This window comes from Labeo rohita, chromosome 8, assembly GCF_022985175.1.
Source record: "Labeo rohita strain BAU-BD-2019 chromosome 8, IGBB_LRoh.1.0, whole genome shotgun sequence".
Classification (NCBI taxonomy): Eukaryota; Metazoa; Chordata; class Actinopteri; order Cypriniformes; family Cyprinidae; genus Labeo; species Labeo rohita.
Window position 1 is genome coordinate 11,247,011 of NC_066876.1, and position 18,124 is coordinate 11,265,134.

Consider the following 18,124-nt stretch of genomic DNA (forward strand, 5'->3'; position numbering starts at 1 on the left):
AGTTTAGGGTTGGGGACACGCATGCACCATTTCCCCCCTCAATCCACTTCAGCGCAAACTCCGTCGCACAGCTGACTTTAAAGATTTTATTAGTTGTGTCAATCACAGTGTTGATTTCCCACACTATGCTACACAAATGCTAAGCCCTAAACCTACCCCACACCTTGCCCTAACTTAACCAGCGAAACTGACTGCACTTTTTGCAGAATAGCATGGCAGATAAACCGTTAATAGGATTATGCGACATGAGATCGTCGGGCCGTTCTGTAGCTCCCCAACCGGACCTCACCGGAAAATTTTACCTTTTTAGTTACACCCAGCGTCACTACCCCCTCCTACCCTGCGAATTTCAAGCCCCGGTACGCCCCCGTTGCTTAAAACATAGCGATAGAGTAAAACCTTTCCCCTGAGCTCCCGATCCCGCCCCATTTTGGAGGCCCACTTTTGAAGTTCCCGCCACATTTTGGAGATTTCTGGTCTGCTGCAGTCATATACAGGTGCATCTCAATAAATTAGAATGTCATGGAGAAGTTCATTTATTTCAGTAATTCAACTCAAATTTTGAAACTTGTGTATTAAATAAATTCAATGCACACAGACTGAAGTAGTTTAAATCTTTGGTTCTTTTAATTGTGAAGATTGATGACAATTTGAGTTGAATTACTGAAATAAATTAACTTTTCCACGGGTTGCACCTGTATACTCAGAGAAATTGTAACACTGTTGCCACGGGTTGTTTTTGATGTTTGCAGGTTGAATCGACCCAAATAATGTCACGTTTAGCCTCTGAAATGTGAATTTACCAGGGGAACCCCGACAAAAGACATGGATTGTATCCCCCGGAAACCCCTCGAAACGGAATTATGGCTAGTCTTGGGCTAGTTTTGAGTAGCAATTGGGCGGGTTTTGTTGTGAAAACCTGGCAACCCTGCATTTAACCCAACCAAAACAAGGGTCAAAACAAGGCAATCGCTGGGTTTGTCCATATTTCACATATTTCCTTTTTTTCTTAAATGGTAGTTTGAGATCAGACATCCATTAAGCAAATGATTATGACACACTGTCTACTCTACACCATCATAAAGAGGGTGATTTATTGTTGCAAGTGACCCATTACATCAATCGACAAATCTTACAGACAGGAGGCTGAGCAGCTGTCTGTCTGGTGCAGTCACAACAACCTGGAGCTCAACACGCTCAAAACTGTAGAGATGACAGTGGACTTCACAAGAAACACCCCTGCACTCACCTTCCTCTCACCATCATGAATAGCATTGTGGCTGCAGTGGATTCATTCAAGCTCCTAGGAACTAACATCTTCGAGCATCTGAAGTGGGACATTCACATTGACTCCACTGTGAAACAAGGCCAACAGAGGTTGTACTTCCTTCGTCAACTGAAAAAGTTCAGTCTACCACAGGCACTGATGACAGCTTTACTCAGCTGTTATTGAGTCAGTTCTGTGCTCTTCTATAACTGTCTGGTTTGGGGCAGCCAGCGAATCAGATATAAGAAGACTGCAACGGACTGTTAGGACAGCAGAAAGAATCTTTGGTGTGCACCTGCCCAACCTTCAAGACTTGTACAACTCCAGAGTGAAGAAACGGGCAGGAAACATCATCAAAGACTGTGTTCTGCAATTCATTTCTGTAATTTTTATATATTTTTCTGCTAATTCTGATTCTGATTTACTTCATAATCACAGTTCTCTTTTTTGATGTTCTGACATCAGAGAAAGCAGAAATGGAAGAGTGAGAAACGGCCTTTGACCACAGGCTTTCGCTCTCAGTGATGTATACACACACATACAGCAATATTATGTAAGACCAAAATTACTGGTTCTCCCTGCTGAAGATTGCAATTAACATAGCTAAATGTAGAAACAATCTGCTTCTCAGTGTGTCTTGGGCAACATGCATGTCAACATGAAAGCTTCTTTTTCCAGTTGTTCAGAGGGTAAACAATACATCATACAAATGGAAGAAGGGTTAAGCCTCTAAAAATGTCCAGAGTAATGTTAGCACAGAGTGTAAGTGTATGGGCTAGACTTGAGAAATGTTTATGAAAGGGTGGAGTTTTTAAAATGTGGAATTACTAGTTTGACCCGTGAACCTTGAACGGGGGTGAATCAATCACATTGACTGTGTTTCTAGCTGATATATGGTCACACTTTCAGAAAAAAGGTACAAAGCTGTCACTGCGGCTATACCCTAAGGTAAAAAAAAGCTGAAAGGTACATCTTTCAACTTTGTTTACCCATAAAAGTTAAATATTATTAGTGCTTGTTAGTACCTAAAGCATACATATTATTTCACCTGTTAAAATGTATAACCCCAGTGACAGTTTTGTACCTTTTCTTCTGCCTTTCATCTGTGCATGATAACCTTGTCAGGATATCTGAAGGAGGACTCAAATGCAGAAAGAGTGTTATCAGGTTTATTCAGAAATTATTGACGGGACACAAGAAGGGGTGAGGAGGGGAGAGGTGAACACAATCCAAACAGTAAGTAACAACAAGGCACAGGGGCTAGCAGGCTGGGGGAAAGTGGCAGCCCAGGGTGGCAGAAAGCTAGAGAGCAGTGAAGGCAGCAGAGCTGGAGGCCTGAAGTTAGCAACAATGTCCTGACAGGAACACAGGGCTCAACCACTCCACACACATGCTCTCACAGCTCAGGTCTAGCTGTGTGGCAGATAAGGGAGCAGACCAGGAGCTCAGCCTGCAAGACAGGATTGGACAGGACAAGACACGAGGTTGCAAAGCCACAAAAACAATGCACTACTGAGTATTAGACAGACAAACTAGCAAATGCAGTGAAGTTGTTCAACGAACTGGCAAAACAAGAGAGAAAGGGAGACATGAGGAACAGGTGAGAACAATCAGACAGACGAGGACCAAACAAGAGGGGAACAGGTGACAACACTTAGACAAACAAAAACTAAACAAAGGGGCGTGGTGACAGGAAACAAGGAGGCAGGACAAGAGGAGCACATGGCAGACAACAACAAAGACAGAGCCATGTGCTCAGACACAACACAAACACAGAAACATGAAACAAAGACAACACAGACAAGATTGTCAGGGGCAACATCACAGGTGGTACTAACTGGGGTGGTGGGTGGTTAGCGGACATTAAAGTCCAAAACTGGCCAGAAAACACGGAGGGGAGAGGCGGGTGGGAACCGAACCAGGCAGACAGTTCATGGCGGACCAGGGAGGTGCTGGTCTAGGGAGACCAAAACTAGGAGACACAGAGGGTGGGAGGGGAGGGATGGGAAATTGACTGGATGCTCCCTTAAGTGTAGGGACTGGCCTCACTGGTCTGGTCTTCCAACTGGACTTAGTGACAGGAGCAGAATCAGGGGAACTGACAGGAAGACTCTTGGGAACAGGTTGGGTTCTGGGGTGTCCTTAAGGATAACAGGATCAGGCTTTGACATAGACTTAGAAACTTCTTCAAAGGCCGAAGCCAACACTAGGCTGGGCACTGGAGCCAGAGCCGACACTGGAGCGGACTCAGGGGCTGGAGCCGACACTGTGACTGCTCTCTCAGGAGCGGGCTTGGGAACAATTTCCTCCATAGCGGGCTCATGGACTGCTCTCTCTGGAGCGGGCTCAGGAACTATCTCCTCAATAACAGGCACTGCAATAGCTCTCTCTAGAGCGGGCTCTTGAACAGTTCTTTCTGCAGTGGGCTCTGGAACAGCTTTCTCTGGAGCGGGTTCGGGGACTGCTCTCTCTGGAGTGGGCTCGAGGACTGCTCACTCTGGAACGAACTCTGGAGGCTCCTGGATTGGAGCGAACTCTGGAGGCTCCTGGACTGGAGCGAACTCTGGAGGCTCAGTCTCAGGTATTTCATACTTGGTGGCTATGGCAAGGGCAGCAAGAACCTCTCTTGTGGACCGGAGTAGACTGGCAAGAGTTTTAAAAAAAAGGCCTCAGCGGCCAAGACAACTGGCTGCTTGGGAATCGCCTCCATGGCTGTGACTGGGAGAGCGGGGGTGCTCGGAGATGGCCTCTGTGGCTATAACGGGCTGGATAAGAGCCTCCAGAATTACCTCTATGGCCAACATGCTAAGAGCAGGCCGCTCAGGAACAGCCTCTGGGGGCACAACAGAAACAGCAGGAGTCTCAGACATGGCCTCCTTGACCATAACGGGCTGAATGAGAGCCACTTGACTGACCTTTGTGGCCAATACAGTGAGAGTGGGCTGTTCAGAAATGTCCTCTGTGGACATTACTTGATTAACAGTAACTTCTGTTGACATTACATGACTTGTAGGAGCATTCTTAGACTTAACATGGCTGGTGAGAATGCCATCCTTGGAAGTTACTGGGAAAAAAGGCTGCTTGGAATTGGCCAGGCAAGACAGGCAAGATAATAACCTCTGCATCGGCCTCCGTGGCCATGACAGGAGTGGCAGCCTGCTCAGGAAAAGCCCTTGTGGATATGACATGACTGGCAGGAACACAATCTTTGGACAAGACCGGATTCATTAGCATGGCTTCAGTAGACAAAACAGGAAGGGTATTAGACTGCACAGTACAGGCCGTCTTCCTACGCTTCTGATGGATTGAAGCTGCATGCTTTACCGCCTTTGTAGTATCTGTAGCTAACTCGGCCAACACAGGCGGGGAGGCAGTGGCCTTGGTCGTCTCAGCAGAGATAGGAATTGATCCAGCTGACTGTGACAAGTTGGGAACGGACCTTGTAGACTGAGGGATAACATTAGACTGGACTGATTCTGGAATGACAGGAGGGCATTCAGTAAATTCTGGGAAAATAGAGGTTGACTTGGCGGATTCAGAAATGCCTGGAGTAACCTTCATTGACTGGGTGATGACAGTGGTTGACACAACTTTCTCTTGGATAACGGTAGTGAGGGTGACTAATTCAGGGATGACAGAGGTGGACTCTGGCTTAGAATTGACTGGAACTGATTCGATAGACAAACCTAGGATACAATATTTTATTGTATTGTTAAGAGCTTACTTTCAAACCTGATAAATAATTGCAACATTCAAAAGATGTAAAGCAACCAACACTATCATTGAAGATCTGCTTTATCTTTTGTTTGGTTACAGCCACATCCGGTATGAAAAACAGCCAGCTGTGACCACAAAAAAACAAGCACACTCGCTTGTACATGCAAATGACTTCAATATGTCCAAAAGTTTGCATACCTCATTATTTCACTGCAAAATAAATAAATAAATAAATAAACAGAAATAATAAAATAAAAAATAGATAACTAAAATAATACATAAAATTAAGTAAAATAAACAAGAAAAGAAAAGAAAAAAACATAAACAAATAAATAAACAATAAATAAAAAGATTTTAAGACACAAAATTGTACAAGATTATATAAAAATTAATAATAATAATAGTAATAATAAGTAGATAGATAATTACAATAATATATATATATATATATATATATATATACAGCCTGCTGTGACCACAAAAAAAGCCCACTCTCTTGTACATGCAAATGACTTAATTATGTCTATTATTACAATATTTCACTAAAAACATTAAAAAATAGTAATAAATAGATTTTAAGAAACAAAATTGTATAAGACAAGGTGTCGTCAAAGTTTTCAAGCAAATACTTTTTTTTGTGTTATTAAATTTGTGAGGTTTATGTTTAAACAAGAAAAAATACAAAATTCATATTTTAACAATATTTTGGCTTATTTGACCCATGGAAAAAAAGAAAGAAAATACAAATATTTGCATGTAAGAAGCAGCAGGTGGCAGTAACACATCACATCTTGTGTCATCCACCTGAACGCTGTCATTAAAGGAGAAGTCCACTTCCAGAACAACAATTTACACATATTTTACCCACCCCCTTGACATCCAAGATGTTCATGTCTTTCTTTCTTCAGTTATAAAGAAATTATGTTTTTTGAGGAAAACATTTAAGCATTTTCTCCATATAATGGACTGGTATGGTGCCCCGATTTTGAACTTCCAAAATGCAGTTTAAATGAGGCTTCAAACGATCCCAAATGTGGTTGTAAACAATCCCAGCCAAAGAAGAAGGGTCTTATCTAGCCTAATGATCAGTTATTTTAATAAAAATAATACAATTTATATACTTTTTAATGCCAAACGCTCATCTTGTCTTACTCCGCCTGGACTGTTTTTGTTCCGTTCATGACGGTTAGGGTATGTCGAAAAACTCCCATCTCATGTTCTCCCTCAACTTCAAAATTGCCCTATATCGCTATTTTACCTTTTTTGTTAAGGATGTTTGATCTTTTTTGCATGTTCGCATTCCAAAGACTGGGTCAGAACTTCTGCAATGATGTAGGATGATTTTGAAATGATTTTTGAAGTTGAGGGAGAAAATACGGTCTGAGTTTTTCAACATACCCTAACTGTCTTGAGTCAGAGTACTCAGAGTTCAAGCAAGGTAAGACGAGCGTTTGAGAATAAAAAGTATTTAAATTGTATATATTTTTTTAATGTAAATAACCAGTCGTTTCACCAGATAAGACCCTACTTCCTCGGCTGGGATCGTTTGAAGCCGCATTTAAACAACATTTTGGAACAGGGCACCATATCAGTCCATTATATGGAGAAAAATGCTGAAATGTTTTCCTCAAAAAACAATTTCTTTACAACTGAGGAAAGAACGACATGAACATCATGGATGACAAGGGAGTGAGTAAATTATTGTAAATTGTTGTTCTGAAAGTGAATTTCTCCTTTAAGTTCAGTATGCAAGACTTTATTGTGTTAATCATAAACATATATATGTAAGTTTTATGATGCTTTGTTTGACACCAGTTTTATCAGACACAATCATCAAGCAGATGTAATGATTATTGTAATTTAAACATTTTCCTAAACATTTTCACTGCAAAATGATCCATCCTGGTCCATAAAGTCAGAATATGCAACAATTAAAAACTCATTAGTTTAATCTAAAACATTATTGTGAGATTCCCTGAAATGATCTTGTGGAGGTACATTTTATATATATATATATATACATATATATATATATATATATATAGTTTTTAATGTTACTGTGTTTATTGTATTTTAAATTAAATGAGAAGAAATGTATTTTTCTTCACACGTAAGGGGGGCCTTTAGCCTTGTTTCCACAGTTTATCCTTACGTTTGAGTAACAGTCATTTAAACTCGACACAAGAATTATAACAGACGTCTAAAAACAACAATCCAAGTCACTCAATAGTACAGCAGCTTTATTTACAATAATTAATCACATGTACAAAGTATATTCAAGTCCTGCATTAAATAATTTAACAGTTCTGATTAACATTGAATATAAACATAATTTAAAAGTCAATAAATAAAAGCAATAAACAGTGCACAATTACCTTGCTGAACCTGTCCAGTTCAAATATTTACAATCACATCTATGTAGTTCCCTCCGCATCTCTCCTAACCTCCAAACAGCCATCATGAAGGTGCAAGTATATGTAACATTACTTGAAGGTGCTCAGTACAACAGCTAATAATAAAAGAAGTATGTTTCGTGTAAAAGCGCAATTAAATGCAAACATCTGACTTAAAATAATACATATGTGAAATATTTCAATCAGCTGTATGCATGCGGTTAAAAGATGTTGCCAAACGACCCTACAGCCGCCAATGCGCCAATGCAATGTTCAAAAGGAGAAAAGCACTTTCACCATAAGGAGAGGCTTTGAGAGGCCGCTCAAACATTGCGGGTCAGCTGAGATCCACCTGACGAGGCCAAATTGCGTGTTTATCACGGTGCCAGCATAGAGGCGGCCATCTTGCATGCCACGGCGGAAATGAGAGCCGCGCCCCGACCGCTCCCCTCTTCTGATTGGATGAAGCTAATTTCGCAGTGAGGTGTCATTTCCCACACCAGCTTATGGAACCGTTCCTTGAAACTGAAAAGAGGAGCAGGAAAACACATTTTAATTGTTTATATCACACTGTGTTATATCCTTTACTCATCTGTGTTTCCTCTTAATTTCCCCCCTCACTTCTCTTTGTTTGCCTTCCCATAATGTCCTCTTGTACTCACTGAGGGTGTAGTTTGTAGACAGAGCCATCGACTCCCACAGTGATCTTCAGTTGCTCTTGACAACGTCGTTCCCTCATTACGTTGATGACGCCAGCGAGTCCGGCCCCGCACATGTGAGCGGCTCTCGTGGACACGCTCTCACAGACCAGACGCACAATGTCACAGTCCAGCTCCGACGGTAAGATTCCCAATGAGGTTAGGATGTTGTAGATCTGCTTTCTGTCCCCGGTGTCACTGAAATTAATAATATAAAAGGTGTGTTAAGATACAAACATACCTTTTTCCCCTGTTTTACACCTTTTTCCTGAATAACTGATTAGCGCCGCCATGATGGATTCTAACTTTTGTTTGGATGCTTTCACGTTCCGTTCTCCATAGAAATCCATGTTGAAATGGGGTAAAAAGATCAACTAAATTACTTAAACTAAAACTTTTTTAAACATCTAACTAAATATAATAATGTTATTTTTTTATGGAGGCTCATTTCCGCCACTGAATAAAAAAATGGGTTACAAGAATTGAGAGTTTTTATCTTACAATTCTGAGAAAAAAGTCAGAATTGTGAGTTTATTTCTCAGAATTGCGAGATTATGTCTCGCAGTTGTGACTTTGTACTATAACTCGCAATTCTGAAAAATAAACTCGCAATTCTGAGTTTATATCACGCAATTATGATTTATTTCTCAGAATTACGAGGGTTTTTTTTAGATTTGTGTTTTTATCTTACAATTCTGAGGGAAAAAAAAAGTCAGAATTGCGAGTTTATTTCTCACAATTGCAAGTTTACGCAATTCTGACTTCATTTCTCAAGTTTTTATCTTACAATTCCATGAAAAAAGTCAGAATTGAGTTTTCATATCAGAATTGCAAATTTATTTCTCAGAATTGCAAGTTGTAAAGTCAGAACTGCAAAATATAAACTCACAATTCTAACTTTAAAAGTCACAATTCTGACTTTATTTCTCAAAATTATGAGTTTATTTTTTAGAATTGTGTTTTTATCTTACAATTCTGAGAAAAAAAGTCAGAATTGCGAGTTTATTTCTCACAATTTCAAGTTTGTCTCGCAATTCTGACTTTATAACTCGCAGTTCTAAGTTTATATCACGCAATTCTGACTTCATTTCTCAAGTTTTTATCCTACAATTCTGTGAAAAAGTCAGAATTGAGTGTTCATATCAGAATTGTGAATTTATTTCTCAGAATTGCAAGTTATAAAGTCAGAATTGCAAAATATAAACTCACAATTCTAACTTTAAAAGTCACGATTCTGACTTTATTTCTCAAAATTATGAGTTTATTTTTTTAGATTTGTGTTTTTATCTTACAATTCTGAGAAAAAAGTCAGAATTGCATGTTTATTTCTCACAATTCCAAGTTTATGTCTCGCAATTCTGACTTAAGTTCTCAAGTTTTTATCCTCCATTCTCAGAAAAAAATCAGAATTGAGTGTTCATATTGGAATTGCGAGTTTATTTCTCAGAATTGCAAGTTCTAAAGTCAGAATTTGTGAAATATAAACTCACAATTCTAACTTTAAAACTCACAATTCTGACTTTATTTCTCAGAATTGAGTTTTTATATTGAGTGTTTATATTAGAATTGCAAATTTATTTCTCAGAATTGCGAAAAATCTTGTAGTTCTGACTTTATAACTCGCAATTCTGAGAAATCAACACAATTCTTGAGTTTATATCATGCAGTTCTTACAATTCTGAGAAAAAATTGCGAGTTTATTTCTCAGAATTGCAAGTTTATATCACGCAATTCTGACTTCATTTCTTTCTGACTTCATTTCTCAGAATTACTAGTTTATTTTTTAGAATTGTGTTTTTATCTTACAATTCTGAGAAAAATATCAGAATTGAGTGTTTATATCAGAATTGCAAGTTATAAAGTCATAATTGCGAGATATAAACTCACAATTCTGACTTTATTTCTTAGTATTACGAGTTTTTATCTTACAATTCCAAAAAAAAAGTTAAAATTACCAGTTTATTTCTCAGAATCGTGAGTCTTTATCTTACAATTCTGGAAAAAAAAGTCAGAATTGCAAATTTATTTCTCAGAATTGCAAGTTTGTCTCGTAGTTCTGACTTTATAACTCGCAATTCTGAGAAATAAACTCACAATTCTAGAGTTTATATCACGCAATTCTGACTTCATTTCTCAGAATTGTGAGTTTTTATCTTACAATTCTGAGAAAAAATTCAGAATTGATCAGAATTGCAAGTTTATTTCTTAGAATTGCGACTTTGTGTCTCACACTTTTGACTTTATAACTCGCAATTGCAAAGTTTGTATCACACAATTCTGAGAAAAAAGTAAAAAACTGTTTTAATAAAGAGTTTATTTCTCTAAATTTTGAGTTTATGTTTTGCAATTATGACTTTGTACCTCAAGTTTATATCATTTACGAGTTTATATCAAAATTTTTCTTACATTTCTGAAAAACAAGTCAGAATCGTGAATTCAAAATTATGAGTTTATATCATGCAATTCTAAAAAAAAAAAAAAAAAGTCAGAATTACGAGACGTAAGCTCACAATTGCGAGGAAAAAACTACGAATTGTGAGATAAAAACCTTTTTTAAATTTTTATTTTTCAGTGGTCGAAACGGGCGTCCATAAATTTGACTAGAAACATCAGAGATCGGAAATGTAAAGTATATTTCCATGCCGATGCCGATAACCATTAAAAATGCTTATTACTGGCCTTGCCGATAATCAGTTGACCCCTAGTTTATACTTAAAAAAAAAAAAAATCAACCAATGGGGTTACAAAAATAAACTTTGAATTAAGATCTATCTTTAAAATAATTAGATATTTTCTCTCATTTCAGTATAAACTTACTTAATTTTGATATTTTTTCAACTTAATATATTTAAGTAATAAAAGTCATTTTGCCTTTCAAACAAATGTGTCTTGATTTAAGTAACATTTTCTCTTTGTAATATCAACAGCTCAGTCATACCTCTCAATCTGGGAGACAAAGCGAGTTTCAAAAGCTCCACGTGTTTTCAGCAGGTCTGAGGCGTCGCCGTTAAACAGCAGATTTTCATTCACTAGTTTTAGCAGCACAAGACGCACAAGCTCCCCCATATACTTCCCACCAATCAGCTTCTCATACCTAGAGTCATGAGAAAAGAATATGTAGATATTAGATCTTTCAAAGTCTTTCAACAGCAAAAAGAACAATTCTACTGACAGTAAAAGCCTGAGGATAATCATGAAATACAAATGGCCTGAAGTGACGTGGACAGAGGAGCGGCCCATTGAGTATCTTCTAGCATACATTGTAAATACCCATTAAGCGAGCAGTTTCACTAATGATCTCCTTCCCTGGCCATTAATCCAGCCGTGTGTATTCCAGCACTGACGTGGCTACCGTCAGTGTCTCCACATGTACAGAAAAACAACCCTCATCACCTGGAGACCACATAAGAGCTCCAGGTTGCCATCTAACTAAGCTCTTCTTAAACTTAGAAGCAAGTATGTAAGAACATCTGTGTTTCAGGTTCACACACCGATCAAGCTGCTGCTTGTCTGAAAACACTAAACTTTGTTTATTTAGCATTTTAATAATGTAGTAAATGTTTCTTATGACATATATCATGTTTTTAAGTGCATCTTCTGCTTCTATGTAAGCTATAAGTCATATATTTAAATATTTAAGAAGTACTTATAGTGCTGTCAAACGATTAATCGTGATTAATTGTATCCAAAAACAGTTTTTGTTTACGTATTATATGTGTGTGCTGTGTATATTTATTATGTACACTACCGTTCAAAAGTTTGGGGTCAGTAAGACTTGTAATAGTCTTTAAAGAAGTCTCTTATGCTCATCAAGGTTGCATTTATTTGATTAAAAATATATATAAAAAAAACAGTAATATATGTAACAGTAATACAGTAGCAAAATGTTTTTACAATATAAAATAATGTTTTTTTATTTTAACATACTTTAAAATAGAATTTATTCCTGTGATGAAAAGCTGAATTTTTATCAGCTGTTACTCCAGTCTTAAGTGTCACATGATCCTTCAGAAATCATTCTAATATGCGGATTTATTATTAGAATGATCAATGTTGGATAATATCAACAGTTGTGCTGCCAAATATTTTTTGGAACCTGTGATTTTTTTTTTCAGGATTCTTTCATGAATAACAAGTTTAAAAAGTACAGTGTTTATTCAAAATATAAATATTTTATAACAATGTAAATTATTTATTATTAACTTTTAATAAACTTTTAATTATTAACTTAATACATCCTTGGTGAATAAAAGTATTAATTTCTTAAAAAAAAAAAAAAAAAAAAAAAAAGAAACAATAAAAATGTACTGACCCCAAACTTTTGAACGGTAGTGTATATATAAATACACACACATGCATGGATATATTTAAGAAGAATATGAAGTTTATATATTAAATATATTTATATATAATATAAATAATACATGTAAATATTTTCAAAAAATATATACTGTATGTATGTGTATTTATAAATACATAATAATTATACAAAGTACACACACATATATTATGTAAACAAAAAGTTTTATTTTGGATGCGATTAATCGTTTGACAGCTTTAATTTCTTATTCATTTTACCTTACTGTAAGATATAAATCATATATTTAAATATTTAAGAAGTTTTTTTTTATTATTTTACCTCATAACTTTCCTTTGTTCTTCTTTTTTTTTTTTAAAAAAAAATCATAAAACATTTAAACTAGGGCTGTCAAATGATTAATCGCGATTAATCGTGATTAATCGCATACAAAATAAAAGTTTTAGTTTGCCTAATAAATGTGTGTGTACTGTGTGTAATTATTATGTATATATAAATACACACAAATTAATGTACATATTTAGGTGAAATATGTTATTTATGTACAAAATATTTTTTTTATTTATATATAATATAAATTATATAAAAATATAATAAATACATATACTTGTAAATATATTTCTTAAATATATACATGAATGTGTGTTGTATTTATATATACATAATAATTACACACAGTACACACACATATATTAGGCAAACTCAAACTTTTATTTTGTATGCGATTAATCGTGATTAATCGTTTGATAGCCTAATTTAAATTTGAATTTGATTATCAAAGCGGTCTCAGATTTCTGGAACATTGTTTTATTCTTTTTAATTAATTTAATTTAATTTAATTTAATTACATTTTATGGGTTTTTATTTATTTATTTATTTATTTATTTTCAAGCTCACTTACAGCTGATGTCCAGGGTTTAGTGACGTCTCATCGATAACGCGATCGTACTCCAGCCGGAAGTCCTCCAGTTCACCGTTGTCCCCAAATGCTCCCCACTCTGTGTTCACACACATCCTCCCCTCCTCTCCCTCCACCAGCTCCACCTTACGCATCTCCTCCATATAACACGCATTACAGCCAGTACCTGAGAAACCATGAAAAAAATGAAAAAACAAAAGAGAGAGACAACAAAAACATTAAACTAAAAGCTTCTGGCATATAGCTTTATTGCCATGCTGTTTTTCCTGAATGGTTGTCCAAATATTCCATCATCCTGTTATAAACTTTATGTTCGAGCTTTAATTATATTTACATGGACTAAGTGTGTGCAGTCACTGTCTTACCAACTATCATGCCGACTTCACAGCTGCGGTCCTCGTAGTAGCAGGAGATCATGGTGGCTACTGTGTCATTCACCATAGCAACTATATCCATTTCAAAGTCCTAAACAAAGAAATATTTAATCACTTTTATTTGATAGGTGTTTTAACCTTTTAAAATAACCTTTTAAGGTACCAGTGGTTTAAAAGCAGCTTTCTGTTTCCAGGACAAGATTCAAAACTGGAAATTTTTAGTATGCATGCATACTAACCCCTCTTCTTTTAATGGCATCTCTCAGTAGACCCACAACATTATTGCCCTCAGCGCCAGAGGCCTTAAAGCCTTTAGTCCAGTTAAGCAGAATGCCCTGTAACAAATTAAACATAAAAAAGTACATCTGTTAACTAAGCACATCCACATTAAAATGCATCTCATCTTTACTTCGTAATTTAAAAACATGTTTTAAATCTTAAGAGGCTCATGTTTACATGCATACAGACACCAACCTTGTCCAAATCCTCATGACGGACTGGAAAGGAGAAGGTGAATCCCAGTGGAAGCTTCTTATGTTTCAGATTATGTTTGTCCAGGAAGTCAGATATGCAGCCGGCGATGTAGTCGAACAACTTTACGTAGAGAAAAGGAGGTACAATGAGACTAAAATGTCAGAATATGTTTATTTAAAGACTCTTTGGCCTTTTGATATCTCACCATTTCAGCTGTGCCGGTCATGGCGTCTTCGGGGATGGAGTACATGTGATGCTTGGTCTCCACCTTCCAGCCTCGCTCTTCATCCTCACCCACTTTTACCAGCATCACTCGAAAGTTTGTCCCTCCAAGATCCAGTGCCAAGAAATCACCCACTTCTGAGATGAGTCACACAAATAAGCATCAGCAACATAATGAGTCACGGGAATCACATCTGATTCCAGGAAAGAAAGCCTATTAGGACTTTTTGTCAGTGTACTCATGCTGTTATTTACATAAACTAACCTAATAAGAACCTTATACTGATAAAAGTCTGTGTAAAGACCATTTAGAAAATTGTTTGTGAACACATTATAAATGTTAGAAATGCATTGTTGAACACTGATAGCACACGTACGTCACAGAGACGTCTTTTTGGTGTCATTTACATCTGTAAGATGTATTTTTTGAGTGTTTGCTTATCTGCAATACATCTATATGATGTTTCCTATCAAAATGTCAAATAGACGTCTATTAGATGTCTTTAAGATGTTTATGATTTAGAATGTATGTAAAACTGACATCTTACAGATGTCTGTAAGATGTTTGTACATAGCAGATGCTTTCCATTGCATCAGTTGTTCCCCTACTCAGTCGCAATTTACTCTCATTACCATTAGTTGCTAGCCAGCTATGCCTTGTCACGTAAATGCATATTTTTCCTGGTTTGCGATATTTACAAAACAGCCCAGTCATCTATTCAGGTTGTAGCGAAATTTAACAGTTGAGAGAGACAGCAGTTTTCCCTCGAGTGGACGTGGCTTCCACGCCGACAGCAGACACGCCCCCAGCGTTTGAGCCCTTATTTTTTCAACATTTTGATATCTTATTTTATTACTTGGCGTTTTTTTCTCATTCAAATTTGGCTGGGTGGTTAACAACATACTTTTGTGGTGTGACAAACTCCGAAAACATATTTAAAATTGCTTTACACAGACTTTAACATGAATCTGTGCTTCCTAAGAGCATCAGATGCAACAAAACATTTTTATTTTAATTTTAAAATATATATTTTTAAGAATAAATGACAAGATGCGGCATATACATTATACTTAACCAACCAAAAACATGTGAAAACTACCCTTTAAACAATGTTAAAATTAAACATTTCCCAGCATGAGGACCAGAGCTGAATTCTTACCAGAGCCTTCAGGTGTGGAGCGGACATAAGTGGGCAGCATTTTGACGCTGGCTTCATCGTGTGTCTCCACACGCAGTCCTCTCTCCATCTCCCTCCGCATTCTCCTCATCACTTCCTCTAGATCTTCTTTACTCAGCAGAAACTCAGACAGAATTTGGTCCACCTGTAGAATAAGCCAGAAAGAGATTCAAATAAGGGAATAGTTTTAGTCATAATTTGATATTAACATGATCTCACATGTGTTTGTGACACAGTGCCAGTGAATCAAAAATTAGCCAAAAGCATGTATTATGATTCATGCCAGTCTAAACATAGATTCAGCTAGTTTCTTACCAGGAGAATTCTCTCTAGTACTGACTCATAGTTACTTGGCATCCTCTGCCTACGAGCTGAAGTCAGGCACGGCATCTTTGCAAGTTTTTCCAAACAAGTGTACGATGAGCGTTGATTTGCTAAAGTCTGAACGTGAGTGAGGTGCATGGAGATGCTCAGCTGTTTTTATGCTCGAGTGAAGGAGGAGGGGAGGTGTGGTCAAAAAGATCGCTGCCCTCTGTGTACACACACACACTTGATCAAACATACACACACACGTACATTTAATCTCACCTATCACCTTGGAAACCTAACTGTCAAGGCCACTCAGCACGATCACGCGCTTCTCAGTGAACATGACCTTTGACTCCATGGGAAATTCAAAATGAGACTGACAATTAATGTGAAATTTAGAATAAAAATGATTATATGTGACCCTGGACCACAAAACCAGTCTTAAGTCGCTGGGGTATATTTGTAGCAACAGCCAAAAATACATTGTGTTGGTCAAAATTACTGATTTTTATTTTATGCCAAAAATCATTAGGTCATGTTCCATGAAGATATTTTGTAAATTTCCTACTGTAAATATATCAAAACTTAATTTTTGATTAGTAATATGCACTGTTAAGAATTTCATTTGTACAAATTTAAAGGTGATTTTCTCAATATTTCGATTTTTTGCACCCTCAGATTCCAGATATTCAAATAGTTGTATCTCGGCCAAATATTATCCTGTCATAACAAACCATACATCGATGCAAAGCTTATTTATTCAGCTTTCAGATGATGTATAAATCTGAAAAAAACTGACCCTTATGACTGGTTTTGTGGTCCATGGTCACATATATGAAACAACAACAAACATATTACTATTATGCTAAGTATATTTATACACACATGCGTCATTCTGATGCATTGCAAAGCAAAAAATAACATTTTAACCACATTATACCAGGATGCACCTTAGATGGCATGTGGGTTTCTTCAGATGTTTGCGCTTGCCACTAAACTTTTGATTTATATGATGATATATCATATAATATTATACTGATTTGCCTTATGTAATGTAATTTCAGGAATTTGATTTTTAAAAATAGAACTTAGGTTACATTTAAAAATAACTACTGAACTTAAACCCTTGCTTAATATAGATGACTTAGTTTGCACAGGGCAAACATTTTTCCAGAAATAGGCCTGCAGGAATGTGATGTGAGGGAAAGTCCAAATATCAAAAGTTTATTGCACTCTGAAGAGTTACCTAAGTAGTCAGACAGAGTCAAAAAAAGAAAAAATCAATAAGATTATGATCAGGTCTGTCAAATCTGATAAACGTGATTACACAAAGATTCAAAATTGCTCCAGAATCATAAAAAAAGAATATGACATTTGTCATTAACAGCAAGTTTATATGGTACTTGATGGAAGTTCAAGAATTGGCTGAAAGACAGACATAATTGAAGCTTTAATATCAAGTAGAGGTTTGGAAAACTGACCACTGCAGCCCTGGAGAAATGTGGTAAAATCCTAATAACATGAAGCCTGTTGGGTTTGATTTTGTGCACTACATGACCCAAACTTATAGTAACACTTTAGTTTAGGGACCAGTTCTTACTAATAACTAGTTGCTTAATAACATGCATATTACTAGCATGTTGGCTGTTTTTTAGTATTTACAAAGCAATTCCTTTTCTTTTCGTATTCTGCTTAACCCTATTAGATTCCTTAATCCTACCCCATTTAATAATAAGCAGCAAATTAGCAGTTTATTAAGACAAAAAAATTTTAATTAGTAGTTAGTTATACTGAGAATTGGTCCCCAAAGTGTGACCAAATTTCTTATTCACAGTTTTGACCAGGCCCTAGACAAATCCCAATGCTACATCATACAATTACATTATAGAGAATTATGTCTTTTCAGCTCAGTTTGTGCAGATGAAAAACTTTTTTTTTGGTTCCAGCATTACAAAGAAAGATCCATATTAAAATATTCACATGAGTTCAGCCTTAGTGTATGTTGCCAATAGATAATGTTATCGTATTTGGGTTAGTTATATAAGTATTAAGTAACACATTTATACATCTAACTTCCTTATGGCAAATTTATGTGTGTGTGTTGTATGTAGATTTTTATTATGTTTTAAAATCCTCATAATCAGATTGCAGTTACTTTTTTAATTAAGTACAGAATTACGTATCATTCATATTATACTTCTTTTTTTATCTTTTACATTTTCCTTCCTAAAAAAGCCTGTCACTTATACGTTTCC

At 36.4% G+C, this 18,124-nt stretch overlaps 1 protein-coding gene across 1 annotated transcript; it reads right to left on the reverse strand.

Annotated features, from left to right (window-relative positions):
* Positions 1-7,207: 7,207 nt before the first annotated feature.
* gck (glucokinase (hexokinase 4)) lies at positions 7,208-16,025 on the reverse strand. The gene is made up of 10 exons (XM_051116271.1): positions 15,876-16,025; positions 15,543-15,705; positions 14,366-14,520; positions 14,161-14,280; positions 13,926-14,021; positions 13,678-13,777; positions 13,295-13,478; positions 11,014-11,169; positions 8,040-8,273; positions 7,208-7,902 (listed from the first exon to the last, which is right to left on the reverse strand). The coding sequence occupies exons 1-10, from the start codon at positions 16,020-16,022 to the stop codon at positions 7,755-7,757; spliced, it is 1,503 nt and encodes a 500-aa protein (XP_050972228.1). The 5' UTR covers positions 16,023-16,025; the 3' UTR covers positions 7,208-7,754.
* Between the last annotated feature and the right edge of the window lie 2,099 nt (positions 16,026-18,124).